General features: G+C 36.8%; 1 protein-coding gene across 2 annotated transcripts in view; it reads left to right on the top strand.

Moving 5' to 3' along the window:
- The window catches only part of FGF12 (fibroblast growth factor 12), a 367,576-nt gene that overhangs the window by 335,584 nt on the left and 16,648 nt on the right, over nt 1-15,344 (top strand). For both annotated transcript variants that reach the window (XM_063107151.1, XM_063107144.1), the window contains exon 4: nt 12,868-13,066. In XM_063107151.1, coding sequence (XP_062963221.1) covers nt 12,868-13,066 — 199 coding nt within the window. The remainder of the gene's footprint in view (nt 1-12,867; nt 13,067-15,344) is intronic.

Raw genomic sequence — 15,344 nt, 5'->3', positions numbered from 1 at the left:
TGGTGCTCCATTGTTAGATGCATAAATATTTATGATTGTTATATCTTCTTGCTGGATAGATCCCTTTTTCATTATATAGTGGCCTTCTTTGTCTGTTTTTATAGTGTTAGGTTTAAAGTCCATTTTATCTGATATAAGAATAGCTACTCCTACTCATTTTTGATTTGCGTTTGTGTGGTATAACTTTTTTCATCTCCTCACTCTTAGTCTGTGTGTGTCTTTACAGGCGAGGTGAGTCTCTTATGGACAGCATATAGTTGGGTCTAGCTTTTTGATTCAATCAGCCAATCTGTCATTTAACTGGGGAATTTAATCCATTTACATTTAGGGAGGTTACTGAAACAGAGTGTCTTTATTCTGGCATTTTATTGATTTTCATTTAGATATTTTAAATATCTTTCATTTCTTTCTTTCCCTTTTATTGCTTGTCTTTGGTGTTCACTGGTTTTTAGAGGTGGTAATATGCAGTTTCTTTTCCTTTCTCATTCCCCCCCCCCTTTTTTTTTTGCCATTGGGTTTTGTTCTTTCTTGTATAATCATGGTAGTGATTGTCATTTTTTGGATTCCAGATGCAGAACTCCCTTGAGAATTTCTTGTAGGGCTGGTTGTGTGGTAGTGAATTCTCATGGTTTCTGTTAGCCTGGAAAATGCACTATTTTTCCTTCATTTCTGAAGGATAGCCTTGCTGGATATAGTACTCTTCACTGGCAGTTTTTTCCTTTTAGAATTTTGAATATATTATTCCAAACTCTTCTGGCCTATAGAGTTTCTGTTGAGGAGTCTGCTGTTAGTCTGATGAAGACTCTCTTATAGGTGACTTGATGTTTTTCTCTTGCTCTTTTTAGGATTCTCTCTTTGTCTTTGAGTTTTAACAGTTTGACTATAACGTGCCTCAGAAAGGACCATTTTGGATTGAAACTGTTTGGGGATCTTTGAGACTCCTGAATCTGAAGGTTCATGTCTCTCCCTATACCTGGGAAGTTTTCTGCTATTATTTTGTTGAATGTGTTCTCAATGACTTTTTCTTTCTCCCCACTTCAGGAACACACATGATTCAGATGTTTGTGCATTTAAGGTTGTCTGTCTGTCTTTTAGATATTTCTTCATTTTTTAAAATTCTTTTTCTTTCTTTCTTTTTTCTTTTTTTTTTTTTTTTTGACTGTTGGAGTTACTTCGAAGAGACAGTCTTCAAGGTGAAAAATTCTTTTTTCTGCTTGCTCTAGCCTGCTGCTTAAACTCTCAGTTGTGTTTTGTTATTTTGTTGAATGACTCCTTCAGTTACATGAGTTCTGCTACATTCTTTTTAAAATTATTAATCTCTTTGTAAATTTCCTCCTTCATATCCTGGATAGTTTTGCTTACTTCATTGTGTCGTCTAACTGTGTTCTTTTATATTCAGAATTCCTTTTCAGTCATTTGAAGGATTTCCTGCTCTATGGGATCTGGTACTTGAATGTTATTGTATTCCTTTGGTGGACTCATATTTTCCTGTTTTTTTATATTTCTAGTGTCTCTGCACTGCTCTCTTGTCATCTGGTAGAGCACTTGCTTCTTCTATTATTCTCCTTCTCTGTACTCCGCTAGTGACCCTCCTTATGTCAATGCACTCAAGTGGTTAGCAGTCAGCCTGCACTGTGGCAGTGGAGTTACTTCATCCTGTGGTAACAGGATGCCCTTCCAGTGGTGGGAGTTGTGGATGTGGCTTTTGTAGGCTGTGGCTCCAGTGGCATTGGGCTGCTCGCACAATGATGGTGGCTTGCTACTGGCACCAGTGTTGGTGACAACTGCACCTCTGGAAGTTGCAGCAGCCACCCATTTGGCTGCAGTGTCCACAGTGGTGGCCCATGCAACTACGGTGTCTACAGTGGCAGTAAAGTTATCTCAAGGTGTTGGCAACAGTAGTGGCAGTGGCTGCAACTACCTCCCTGGTGTCTGCAGTGTTCTGGTGTCTGTGGTGCCCTTACCTCATGGGGCGGGGTGAAGCAGCACCAATGGCTGTACCTGCCTCCTTAGTATCTCCGGTATCCACAGCAGCAGTAGGATACCTTGTGGGGGTGGAAGGGACACTGGCTGCTGCAACTGCCTCCCTGTGTCTGTGGTGTCAGCAGCAGCAGGGAGGTTGCCTCATGGGGGTGGCAGGGGCACCAGCAGCTGCAACTGCTCCCTCGTGTCTGTGGTGTCCACGGTGGCAGTGGGGATACCTCTTTGGGCTGGCAGGGGTGCAACTGCCTCCCTCATGTCTGCAGTGTCCTTGGCAGCAGCGGGTTTATCTTGTGGGGTTGGCAGGGGCACCAGTGGCAGCAGTGGGGTTTCCTTGTGTTGGTGGCAGCAGTGCTGATGGCTGCAGCAGTCTCCCTTGCACCTGTGGTGTCCTTGATGGCAGTGGGGTTAACTTGCTGTGGTGGCAATGGTGGCAGTGGTTGCACCGTCTCCCTTGCAACTGCAGAGTTCTTGGCTGCAGTGATGGGCAACCTGCAGGACTGCTGCTCTGTGGGGAGCTGCTTTGCAACAGGCATCAGTTCTGGGACTGGACAATGGCTCTGGCAAGTGCAATGGCCATGGCAGTGGGCCCGTTTCCATCTTCTTCTGCCAGAGCATCATGCCCTGGGCACCTCTAGGCTGCCATATTCCCAGAAGTCTCTACCTTATGAATTCTGAAGTGTATGTTCTCTGGATATAAAATTATGGGTTCAATTTGCTTCTTCTTTTACACTTTAATGGCTTCATTCTACTGTCTTCTAGCCTCCATCATTTGCCTATGTTTAATGTGTGTGTGTGTGTTTTTTTTTCTTCTCTGCTTCATTTTTTATTTTTTCTTTATTTCATAGAAGTTTGGTTATAATGTGCCTGAGTGTATACTCTTTCATGAACATGTTGAGAGCATTTGGCCTACTTTCCCTGATTTTCAAGCTCGATCATAGTGGGACCCTTGGTTACATACTGTGCCGATGCACACTTCATAAGAACCAATAGTGTTTTCAGTGGAGAATCACACTGCTCCCTAATATCAGCTGTAGATACATTGTCTCTAGAACATTGAGACTTCTGTAAATAATTATCATGACAACAGAACATTGTAATGTGATATATCCTCTCACCCACTGGCCTCTTTCCATGTCCCACTCTCCCCTCACTTCTGCACTTGCAGGCTTCCGGCTAAAGGCTAAGTCAAATGGCCACATGCTGTAATGCCTCCTTAGGAGATGATAAGAACGTGAAAATCACCGTGTCACTTGTGTCTGATTGCTGGCAACAACAACCTCTATCAGGAAAAGAGAAATGATCATATTTCTCTGTGTGCTGTATGAATAGATGGCCAAGTTGAGTGTTAGGCAATGAAGGCTTGATTATACTGTCACAGGTAAGAGATACTCAGGACACATTATTTGAATTCCACAAGTAAAGTGACTTTTTGTCACTAACTCATTCTCGTTTGTGATAACAGTTATCACCTGGAAATTGTATCCAGAAGTAAGGAATGTGAGTAATATGCCAAGTATTTAGCTTTAACTTACAGATGATGAAACTGAGTTTCAGAGAAATTAAGTAACTTGTCCAAGATCAAAAAACAGGGATTTGTATGTTTGTGTCTATATATCTCCAAAATATGTTTCCAATACTCCACAGGTTTCATTATCTTATGATGATATAAATTTACCTTGTTGGCGTGTCAGATATTTCAAAGAATGAGTGAACAAAGAAACTATTTTTAGAGAAATTAGCTCAGTAATTTTCTAGTAAAAATTATGTTAAAAGTATACAGATAAAGGTTTCCATATCTGCAGAGTTTTTTTAAGTTATAAAATTAGACTTGCTCTAGTCAAAATAACCTGTTTTAATTTTTTTTTTCATTTCAGATAATGTAATTTAGCATTTTCTTTGCCTTTTGTCAGGATGGAAAACAATGGTTCTCTTGCTTGATTTAATAACATTATGTCTGAGAACACAGTTAACAAAGCAACTGCTAATATACCAAGATTTTCGAGTTCTTTGCATCTAAAGGCCATTAATGAACTTAGAAAACCAGCAGTTTCACAGCCAAATATTCAAAGGTTATAACCAAAGGAATTATCTATCTCTGGAGTTGTTGGATTAAATTATATTGTAAGAATCATCAATAGTGTTTGATTCCTTTCTTCCTTATGCACAACCCGATAAATAAGATTGCACAGAAAACAGGGAAGATGGTTCTGTTCATTAAAAAGAGTTTAGATTTGGGGTTTCAATTAGAAAGGGAAAAAAATCAAAACCAGAGGGCCCTTTGTATCTGGTATATGTTTGAAAATCAGTAATTTTTACATGCTATAGAAAAGCCATTAGTCATATTACTAATAGCATTGCAAAGTCTATTTTCTTGATTACATTTTTATTTATTTGCTTTTTTAATAAGAATATATTATCACCATTTATTTGGAAGGTAAGCACTATTTTTGAAATGACAATATTTTACATGGACTTTTTAATTTCAATACAGTATTTAACTATTTAACATAAGTGATAAAAGCCATAGAACAAAGGGATATTTGAGATTGCTTCATTTGACAAACACTTCTCTTTTACATTTAGGGAAACTGAGAACCTAAGAAGGAAAGTGAGGAAATTCTTTGAGGAACAGTAAAGAACTGAACAAAGGAAAAAGTTTCTGGCCTCCAAGTCCACACACACACAAAAGCAAGTTTCATGCTATTGTACGCTCTCAGAGTAAATGATCAGTTGGCTGACCAGTCATGTATCATCAGTCAATAACAAAGACAGCACTCAGCCTGTGGAACAATGTGATGTGGCAAAGTCTGACCTAATGCAAATTCAAGCTTATTAAATACAGAAAGCTTCTCATATGAGACATCAGTCTAACGAAGTCGTCGATGTTAGCACAGTTCTAAGCAGTAAGTCGTGTTGGCGTTTCCACATGACAGTGTACACAATGATCCTCAGCCTGCCACACACCTGGTACCTGGAGGGAGGCCACAGCACAAAACCTGGAAGGATTTGCTGATACTATCTAACTGATTTTTAAATTATTGTTACCTTGAGATAAACATTACATAAAGGGCTTTCTGCCTGCATGCTAGTGCAAAACATCTGAATAAGCTGTACACCCACATGGGTGACCATTTCCTTTGAGCTGGCGTGTTTGTCCCAGTGCCATGGATCAGTGACTCCTGAGTGGTGACAACTTTTCATTCCCTAGCTCAAATGTATTATGGTTACTAATAGTTTTATAATGGAGGTCTATGAATTAAAGTTTTGTGGAAGTTTCAGGACAAAGGAAATCTAAAACTTTGACATCTTGTTGTGTTTTGGTTAACTATGAAAAGGGTTGTGACAGCATCAGATGGCAGCTATTGTCTATGCTGCAGAAAATAGGCTGGTGCTCACATATATTCAACTACATTTTTTGTAACTTCATAGTGTAGGTATCACAACTAAATGAAGCCACAATTTGTTACCTAAAGCCTAAAACTGAAATTTATTTTTATAAATGAATTTTAAGATTTTTTTAAAAATCTAGGTCTTTTAAAATTACAGGACAGGCAAAATTTTGGGGTGCTTTTGCACTAGTTTTCCTTGTAAATGACTTGAGTGAGTAGGTTGGGTTTCTGATGAAGGTAGATTGGAGTGTAGCATTGTATACCTGAAATTTCTCAGCTTGTTTGGCCCATACCATAAACTATACTTGATTATTTTGATATGCTTAGAGGTGGCCAACCACTCAAATTGCCGTGAATGTTTGAAAACTCGATTAATGCACATGAACAATAATTTCCTGAAAGCTATAGGACTCATCTGTAATGAGCAGTATGACAGCCCATTTAATAAAAGGCATGGCAGTCTCATTTTATACCACATCAAAGTAAGTAACATTTCTAATATTAAATTAACAATACTACCTCAAAAAAAAAAAAAAAAGAAGAAGAAGAAGAAAAGAAGGAAAGTGACCTTCTTAATTTGAACACAATTTAGAGATACACAGGAATAAAAATCCAGGTCTCATGATGTCTTTTCACCAAATTATTTTGATGGAGTAGATTTTTTTTTAAATTCCAAAACCTACTGAGGATACAAGGAGAATGTTACAACCATGGTGCTTACCTTCATGCAGCTTAAACAGATTCATATACACTATAATGTCAGATAGTGTCAAGTTATGAAAGAAAAAAAAAAGAAGGTTGAGGGGTTAGAAAATGACTAGAACAGTTGCTAAATTATGTTAGTCAGTCAAGGGAGATCTCCCTGAGATGGTCACATTTAAGCAGTGACCAGAATGAAATGAGAGATCAAACCATGTTAATATATTATTGAAGAGGTTTTCAAGAACAAGGGATATCGATTGTGAAGGATTTGAAATGAGATGTGCTTGTTGTGTTTGAGCAAAGGCAAGAAGACCAGTGACTGAGGGCAATGAGCAATCATTCATTCATGGTGCATTCATCCCATGGATTATCACAGCCAGAGCAGTAAGGAGAAGCAAAGCGTATCTACAAAGAGCGGGATGGAGATAAATTGTGATTACAGTATCATTTAACTATATTAACTATACAGGGCTGAACGAGTCAAGTATTCCCTACTTCAGTTGGAAAGTGTATGTTTTGCAAGTAAACCTAGGGAGAGCAAAGGTTGTTGTAAGTGAATCACATAGCATTCTTTGCCTATAAAAAAATTTATTCCAAGTAGATGTCATACTAAAATGTAGAAACTTTTAAAGTTATGATGTCAAGGTCTTCTGTGTAAAAGGAACAATCTCAAATAATTGTATAGGACTTTGTAGGTATCAAAGAGCTTTCACATGTGTTATATAATTTCTTTATAATTCCATAAGTCTGTAGTAAACATACAGTATCTTCAGTTTACAGGGGAAGAAATTGATATTCAGAGAGTTTAATTGATTTGCCAACAGTCAGGTGGAAATTGTCAGTAAATAATAAGCCAGAAATTTAGATAATCCAAATGATTTTCCACAAAATATTTACTGTTCTTTTCTCCATGTGGTATGGACAATTTTCTTTTTTTATTCTGTTCACTTTATGTCTTTATATACTTATTATTGTAGAAACTTGCAAACGGTTAGTTTTAACTTAATGCAGTTTTACAGGCAATATTGTGTGAGTGTATGCATTGAATAATGGCCTAGAACGGAAAATGAGAAGCAGAATGGGTAAGTTGGAGAGTGAATGGATGATATTTTTTTCTTAAAAAATTTATGTGATCTACAAGGGTTATATTTTCATCTTCAACAAAATTTTCCTGCAACCTATAAATGAATGCTTGTTACTGGCATTAAAATTGCCACACATCAGCAGTTAGCCAATTAAGTAAGAAAAACTTGATTTTGAAAGAAGAACAAAGATTGGGGGACGTAATATTTAACATTTTACTTAATCTTCACCACATTTTTAATGTGAGAAAGTTATTAGTCCCACTTTATAGATGAAAAAACAAAGATTTTTATCAGCATTAAATATCATGCCCAAGATCATACAGTTAAAGAAACTAAGTCGGTACTATCAATCAATTCGATCTTATCACATAATCTTTGCTGTTTCCCTGACTTAGAATAGTTTTATTTTGCTTCAACAAGAATAAATTGAGTGCTGAATATGCTGGGCTTCATAAAAAGTGTGGATGGAGAATATGTCTCTTTGAACCAAAGCTCATGGTGTCTACAATGGGAGCAAGAAAAACCATCATGACAGAAGACAGAGCACATTAAGTACTAAAAGAAATATCGAGTACTATGATAAGCTAAAGGAGAGAAAGTTCTCTACAATCTGAAGTGAGTGGGAAGAGCTTTTGTCATGGTCCTATTGAATAGAAAAGTAGAGAGAACAACTTGAGAGAAGTACAGTTGGAAGGTTAGAAATTGGGGGCAGCAAGGAATTAGCGTGTAATTAAAACATTGTTGGTGGCAATAGTGAGCCCTGAAAAAAATACAGCATTTTATTCACATATTCATTAAATACAGATGGTTCTGTCTCCTTATCTTTCATTATATGTATGTCTGAAGGAGAATTTCATTCAAATGTGGGTGGGAAGGGCCAAGGCTGTCACAGTTAGAGGCTGGACATGGAGGAAGGGACTTACGTGAGGCAATGGCAGACACAGAGAGTCCAGAAAATATGTAGGGTATCAGTGAGTTAAGTGCAGAGAGAACAGTCAGGAAGAAATTCAGTATGGGAGAGGAATCAAGGTAGAGTGTGAAACTATGAAGTTGGTGATCAGGAAGAAGAATTCTAATAGGAAGTAGATTGGAATGAAATGGGATGGAAAAAGACTGGTTGGGGTCCTGAGGGATCATTTGGGGCTTGCATAGTGTTCCAGCATTCATTCATCATCTGGATTGAAGTGGGTAGTAGTTCTCAACTTTCGAGGACAAGGCTAGGTTGTATAGGTGTTTGGAATGCAAAAAAGAATTCACCAAATAGTGGCTTGTACAATGCTAGAAGAAGAACCCAGTTGTGCAAATGCTGTTAAAAGAATGAGTGCTCAAAAATAATTTCAGGACACTATCAAAATATTTGCATTCCACTGAATTAGAAGTCAACTTCAGATGAACAATGGGAAGATTGTAGAGTAATAACTGTGAAAAATAAATCTAGCATTCCACATGTATGCATATATGATGTGCATGTCAGGTTGTATCTATTTTATCAACAAATATTTCTGTAAGCCTTGCTATGGACTCTACATTGAACTGAGAGCTCAAAATTATAGGGATAAACAAAATTCATCATATGCAACACGACTACTAATTAGTTTTTCAAAAGGGAAGAAAATCCTTATTATACTGATTATTTACACTGCTTTCATTATATGCACTGGATCAAGGTGGGCTAGGATTTTAACACCTTTGGCTCCAAGGCTGCCTGTCTCCATCATGTATTTTATAACCTTCTATGCCTTCTGAATATATGATTGCCCAAGTCTTTGCCAAAAGCTTTAGATGATTTTTTTTAAATGTCTATGTATGTGAAATTTGTTTTAGCTACAGTTATGGCATAGGGTCCTGGATGCCAGAGCAGATATAGACATGTGTGACAAAAGCACATAATTAAGTGTCTTGTTATATGATTAATTGTATATTTCTTGCTATAAGGAAAAACATAAGAGTAATGATGAGTTGGGTGTTTTGCAAATATTAAAAGCTTACAACATGCTTTCATATGCATCATCTCATTTTCCTTAAAGTAACTTAATTTACATTTGAAAATGTGAAATTAAAATTCAGAGAGTTTTAATCACTCACGTAGTATGTACAGAGCTAAGAGCAAAACCCTGATTAATTTTCTTACTCCAAGTCTAGGGCTCTGATTTTTCATTATTCAAAATGAGTGATATTAGCAAATATAGTGTAAATTTTTTGATGCCCAACTCCATATTGAAATTGAAATTGTGTATATATTGTAAAGGCTACACTTAGAGAGATTGTCAAAGCTGGCTCAACCCTTAAAATTTCCTTTCCAGTTTCTAAGGGAGACTGCCTGTGCCCACAGAAGTGCCTGCACAAACTCCTGCCATGTTTCCCCACTGAAACGTCTTCCCCTGGTCCAGCATTAAGAGTTGCCTCATTTCTAAATTCTGACTCTGCCTAGCCCCTTTGGAATGATATTAAATGGGATACTCCACTTGGCTTTTGATTTCTTTTTGTTGTATTTCGTTTTTGGCTGATGGCCAGTACAGAGATTGAACCCTGGACCTTGGTTTTATCAGCACCACGCTCTAACCAACTCAGCTAACTGGCCAGCACGACTTTTCATTTCTGATTAGGACCTGAATGCTGTATATAGGATCCCCCATTTGTCAACTCAGTAGTTCAAGTCTGAGTCCCCATCTAATGCTGTTCATGGATAGGGCCCCCAGGACTTCAGCCCCTTCCCAATATTCTGGACTTTTGCTGTTCCAGGAGGGGACTTCAAACAATTGTGACACTAAACAGAAACGTAGGATTTCATTATTTATTAGATGAAAGTGTTATTTTTTTCATGTATAAATGATAACATAATAATTATATGTGGCCTACATGGTTTTCATGATAATGACTAAGTCTTTTTTAAATCAACAGCTTGGCATCAAAAGCAGGCTTGGCTATGTCGTAGGAAAGCAATGTGTGGCTTTGAAAGAAGTACTGAACCAGCAGCCAGGAGACTTGTTCTAGCCCGGGGTCTGCATCTGCCTCTAACTTCCCATAATTCTGGGAATGATTATTTCATTCTCATGGACTTCAGTTACCTTGTTAAATAAAGGCGCCAAATTAAACTATCACTAAGCATTCATCTCTCTCTCTCCAAATTTACATATTTCTGTCACATTTACTCCTAAGTAGGTTGTAGCACTATCTACATATATGACTATACTTATTTATACACAATTCCTTGCTCCATCTATTTTCCCTAACTCCTGTTATAAGGTCTGAGATCTTATACATAGATTTTTTCCTTAAACTCTCATGAGTCCCTTAGCATCTAGGGATAATACAATGTTTATTAGTATTGGGCTAAATGTAAAAACAAAAGCTTTGGGGTTATTTTGTCTCATAAATTGAATCTGAATCACTTTGATCCCTATTTTTGGCAATGATTAAATTCTGTCCTAGCAATATTGGGACAAGGCCATAGCCTGTTTTCCAGCACAAGGGTCCACCATTTAGTCCTATGCTGTCAGACAGGGACTATGCAATAGTTTCATTCTTTCCCTTCACTTGCTCTAGTGACTTTGTTTCTCTGTTTCTTTCTTTTTTACTGAGATGTAATTAACATGCCATAAATTTCACATTTCTAAAGCATATGCTTCAGTGGTTTTTAGTATATTCACAAAGTTGTGCAAATATCACCACTGCTCAATTCCAAAACATTTTCATCTCTCCAAAAAAGCAATTAATCCCCATTTACCAATCTCCCTACCCCCAGCCCTTGACAAGCAGTACTCTATTTCCATCTCTGGATTTGTTTATTCTGAGCATTTCACATAAACGGAGTCATACAAATGCGACCTTTTGCATCTAGCCTCTTTCACTTGGCACATGTTTTTGAAATTCATCCATGTTGTTATATGAATCAGTATTCCATCTCTTTTTATGGTTGAATAATATCATACTGTATGGATAAACCACATTTTGTTTTTCCATTCATCAGCTGATAGATTTTTGTGTTGTTTCCAAATTATGAATAATGCTGCTATAAACATTTGTCTACAAGTTTTTCTGTGGTCACATGTTTTCATTTCTCCTAGGTATATGCCTAGAAGGAGAATTGTTAGATCACCTGGTAACTATATGTTTAACCTTTTGAGGAGCTGCCAACCTGCTTTCCACAGCTGCTGTATCATTTTGCATTCCCACCAGCAATGTATGAGAATTGCAGTCTCCCTACATCCTCACTAACACTTTTGATTATCCACTTTTTTATTACAGCCATCACAGTGGATGTAAAGTGGTATCTCATAGTGTTTTGTTTCTCTGGTTCTTAAGCCAGCCAGTTTACTTAAAACTGATAGTATGCTAAGAAATAGTATTTTTAGTATTAATATAAAAATAATATTAATTTTTATTACTATTATTATTATTTTAATATCGACAACCACCTTTCCATTCCCATTTTCTTAATCTCATTCTTTGTTCTGTAATGTTAAAATTACTGAAAATTAACACTGAAGGCCTTCACGAGCCACCCATTTATGCATCCCCTAGCCCCCTACAAATGAAGCCAAGAGATTAGTTTGGGAGTATCACCTACAAGGACTTGGTTTCAACCATCTTTATCCCTATATATCCATCAATAGCTTAATTTCAGGTGTAACTGCATTAAGTCGTGGGAGCCTCACATTGAAATTCTTCCAGTACATAGTGTAGAAGACTGGGACTACTGCGAGTATGTTTAACATGTGGGATTTTTATTTGCTTGTAGAGGAAGATGATGCTATCACATTTGTTTTTCTTCTGCTTATCTCAAAAGGGGAGAAATTTCCTCTTTCCACAAAACACATTTGTTCATTTACCATGTTGGGATATTATTTTATTGCGTTTATTATAAAATTTCATTTTAAGTCACTAAACAAGACTCAGAAAAGGTGAGCTTGAGAGGCAATGGTTACAAAGCAATAAATGTGAGTTCGGGCATTGACTGAGTAATTTTTTTCATTTATCTTTGAATTAATCATATAAGCTTTTGGCTTTCTCACTTATCAAATGATGGGGTTGAGGTAGAGGATCTTAAGCTTCCTTCTTGAACTAAAACTCTCATTCTGTGTTTCATTGAGGATTCTTCAATGTATTAGTAATATTTTTTTTTCTGTTACTTATTTCTGAGTTTTTTATCTAAGATCTTAAAATGTTTTAAAGAAATTAAAGGGAAAGTTACTTTACATTAGACAAAGAGGTAGTATGCAGGTGATTTTATGAACAAGTTTGAGCTGTGTAATAGATTTTTGTACTTACAGGGTAGTCCCTTCAAAAACATCTGGTGAGCCTGTGTTTGCTGTGGTTGTGTTTGATTTTAATTCCCAGTGATAAATTCTAGTACCTTATTTACATTCTAAGGGCCAATAAAATGATGAATGGCCAGTCACTTCAATGTACAAAACATTATGCTGGGGTCAGAGTTCAGACTCGGCAACAGTCTTGAATAATTTTAGCCCAATGAGAGACTCAAGCGGAGCAGTTGTGCTCTCTGGAGTAAAAGTTGACTAGCAGGGAAATCCTGTTTCTTGCTTTTGTGCGATGAATCTTTATAACCAAATGCTAATAGAAATTGTATGCAGTTGCCTCTCATTTACTCTTAAAAGAAGATGTGAAATTCAGGCTCATTGGATATAAGCATTTGCTGACTCATTTTTTAATCCTTTCTCTGTTCTGTATCTTCCTTTTTTCTGCAGGATGTTTTCACTCCAGAATGCAAATTTAAAGAATCTGTGTTTGAAAACTACTATGTGATCTATTCTTCCACACTGTACCGCCAGCAAGAATCAGGCCGAGCATGGTTTCTAGGACTCAATAAAGAAGGTCAAATTATGAAGGGGAACAGAGTGAAGAAAACCAAGCCTTCATCACATTTTGTACCAAAACCTATTGAAGGTAAGAAACAAACTTGTTTTCTTCTTTGGACCCTGATCTGTGCGCTGACACCAACTCTGCTCCTTGTTCCTTTGCTCTGTACAGTTTGCCTGGAATGCAACAGTTAAGAACAAAGATTCAGAACAAAAGTTCAGAAAACAAAATATTACCTCTTCCTATTAAAAACAAAAAATCCTATTACAAATGCTTGAATATGGATACTAGAAAATTTCTGAAAGTAGAAAAATATGGTAGTTACCATTTGGAATGTAGTTTCCTTCTTTGTTGAGCACAACAATTTGATTTCTCAGGATACACTCTTGAAAACCCAGTAATACTATTATATTTACAGTATTAAATTTTATCCTTCTCAGTTGAACCTATAAGCTCCCCTCCCTTGATTGTTTAATGTCATGTTTACTTATTTCAAATTGAGCAGTAGAATAAATCATTTCATGCTGAGGAAACCCATTTTGGCAACCAGGCTGTGTTCCCTCAAAAGTTCCTTAACTAGAATGACAGTATATCATTTGGGTGATCACATTTACTGAATTCAGTCAAACTTTCTAATACAGGCTAAGTAAACAATAATGATCTGGGAATTTACCAATGCAATGTTCTTCTGCTCTGAAAGTCACATTATAATCAAATAAAACATAGACTCAGTCTCCTGATCTGGGGAAACGTGAAAATTGAGGCAATGCATTGCAACTGTGTGCCTTAGTCAGGCTTGCTGTCCCTAAATATCTCCTAAGGCGCGGTCAGTTAGCCAATGTTCACAATGCCTGCTGCATAGTACATAGACCTATGTCTGCAATGATCAACAAGCATTTGTTAAATCAATGCTATGTTCAAAGCACTGGGTGAAATGTGACGTTCAAATCTAGTCCTTCGCAAGCCCACTTCACACCCTGTGCCTTTAGCCACACAAACTGAACTTTCCTTTCCAGCAATATATTTTCACTATTATGGGATTCACGTTGTCTATTCCTCCATCTTAATTTCCATCCAGTCATCTCATCTGCATGGAAATGCCTATTTGTCCTTGTAAAAAATTAATTTAAGAGCCAATACTTCTGTGATGGCCTCCCTGACTTCCTTCAAGTAGAATTAAGCATTCTGTCACCTAGGCATTGTGTACATTTCTCTGCCATAGAAATTATCACATTGTATTACATTTACCTACTGCTAGTTTGTCTCCTCTTATTCATGGTTATCTCATTTTTTGAATAAACAGAATATATTTTATTTTTCTTCACATGTCCCTATGTCTTATACAATATTTGGCACATCATAGAGAGATAGTCAATAATCAGTTGTCAGTTGAATAAGTGAACCTGTGAATGAACAAATGAATGAACACATAAATGTAAAGACAAAGGATATGCTCCAGAGAACTCTATTCTTAGAGATATTAAACATGTTTACTAATAGCAATAGTATAATGCAAAAAGTGATGTATTATATGCCACAGAAATTGATATGGGTATTTAGGGAAAGAGCTAACATTTCCACAAAAAGGAAGATATCATTGACAAGCTGATATTTAAACATATCATCAGAGCTAGGCCAAATTCATACCATTTTGGATGAGAGGTGAGGCTTAGGCAGACAGAAACACTCCAGGTGCAGTGTGAGTGAAGGCAGGAAAGTGCCTGCTTTGTAGGGTTAAGCAGAGGGTACCTAAGAAGTAGATAACATTCTAATGGGAAAATATACTGATTCTCAAAAATGATGTTTTTGACAAATTATGCTGTGTTGTTGCATCATTTTTATTTGTGTGTTTAAATTAATCCTTTGTTATTATAAATGTAGTAGATAGTTATTAATAATTTTTGGAAAATTCAGGAAAGTATAAAGGAAAAGAAAAAATTATGCATTTTAGATATTACTGTTATGGATAATGCATTTCTTGCTGAACTCCCCACCACTAAAAAAAGGAAACACTTACGACCTACCCTCCTAATTATAGCTGCTATATCTCCACTTTGGTTAGTCAAGTTTTCTCTTGGGTCTGGATAGCCATGTACACATTTCCAAGAAATGTGTATACAGTGACTATGTTCCTAGTTCTAGAGCTGCTTTAATTCTACATTTATTGCTGCATTTCAGTACAAATATGGAAAGAGACAACTAGACATTCCTAGCTGTATACATTAGAATTATGTTCGCTTCCCACAACATAAAACCCGTGTTAACAGTAGCCTAATCATACAAAGTTTTATTCTCTCACAAACCAGATCAAGAGATCAGCTGTCCAGGGCTGGTTCTGTGGCTTCTCAATTGTTAGAGACCTTGG

The sequence above is a fragment of the Cynocephalus volans genome, chromosome 1 (genome assembly GCF_027409185.1).
Source record: "Cynocephalus volans isolate mCynVol1 chromosome 1, mCynVol1.pri, whole genome shotgun sequence".
Lineage (NCBI taxonomy): Eukaryota > Metazoa > Chordata > Mammalia > Dermoptera > Cynocephalidae > Cynocephalus > Cynocephalus volans.
This window is presented reverse-complemented; position numbering and strand designations above follow the sequence as displayed.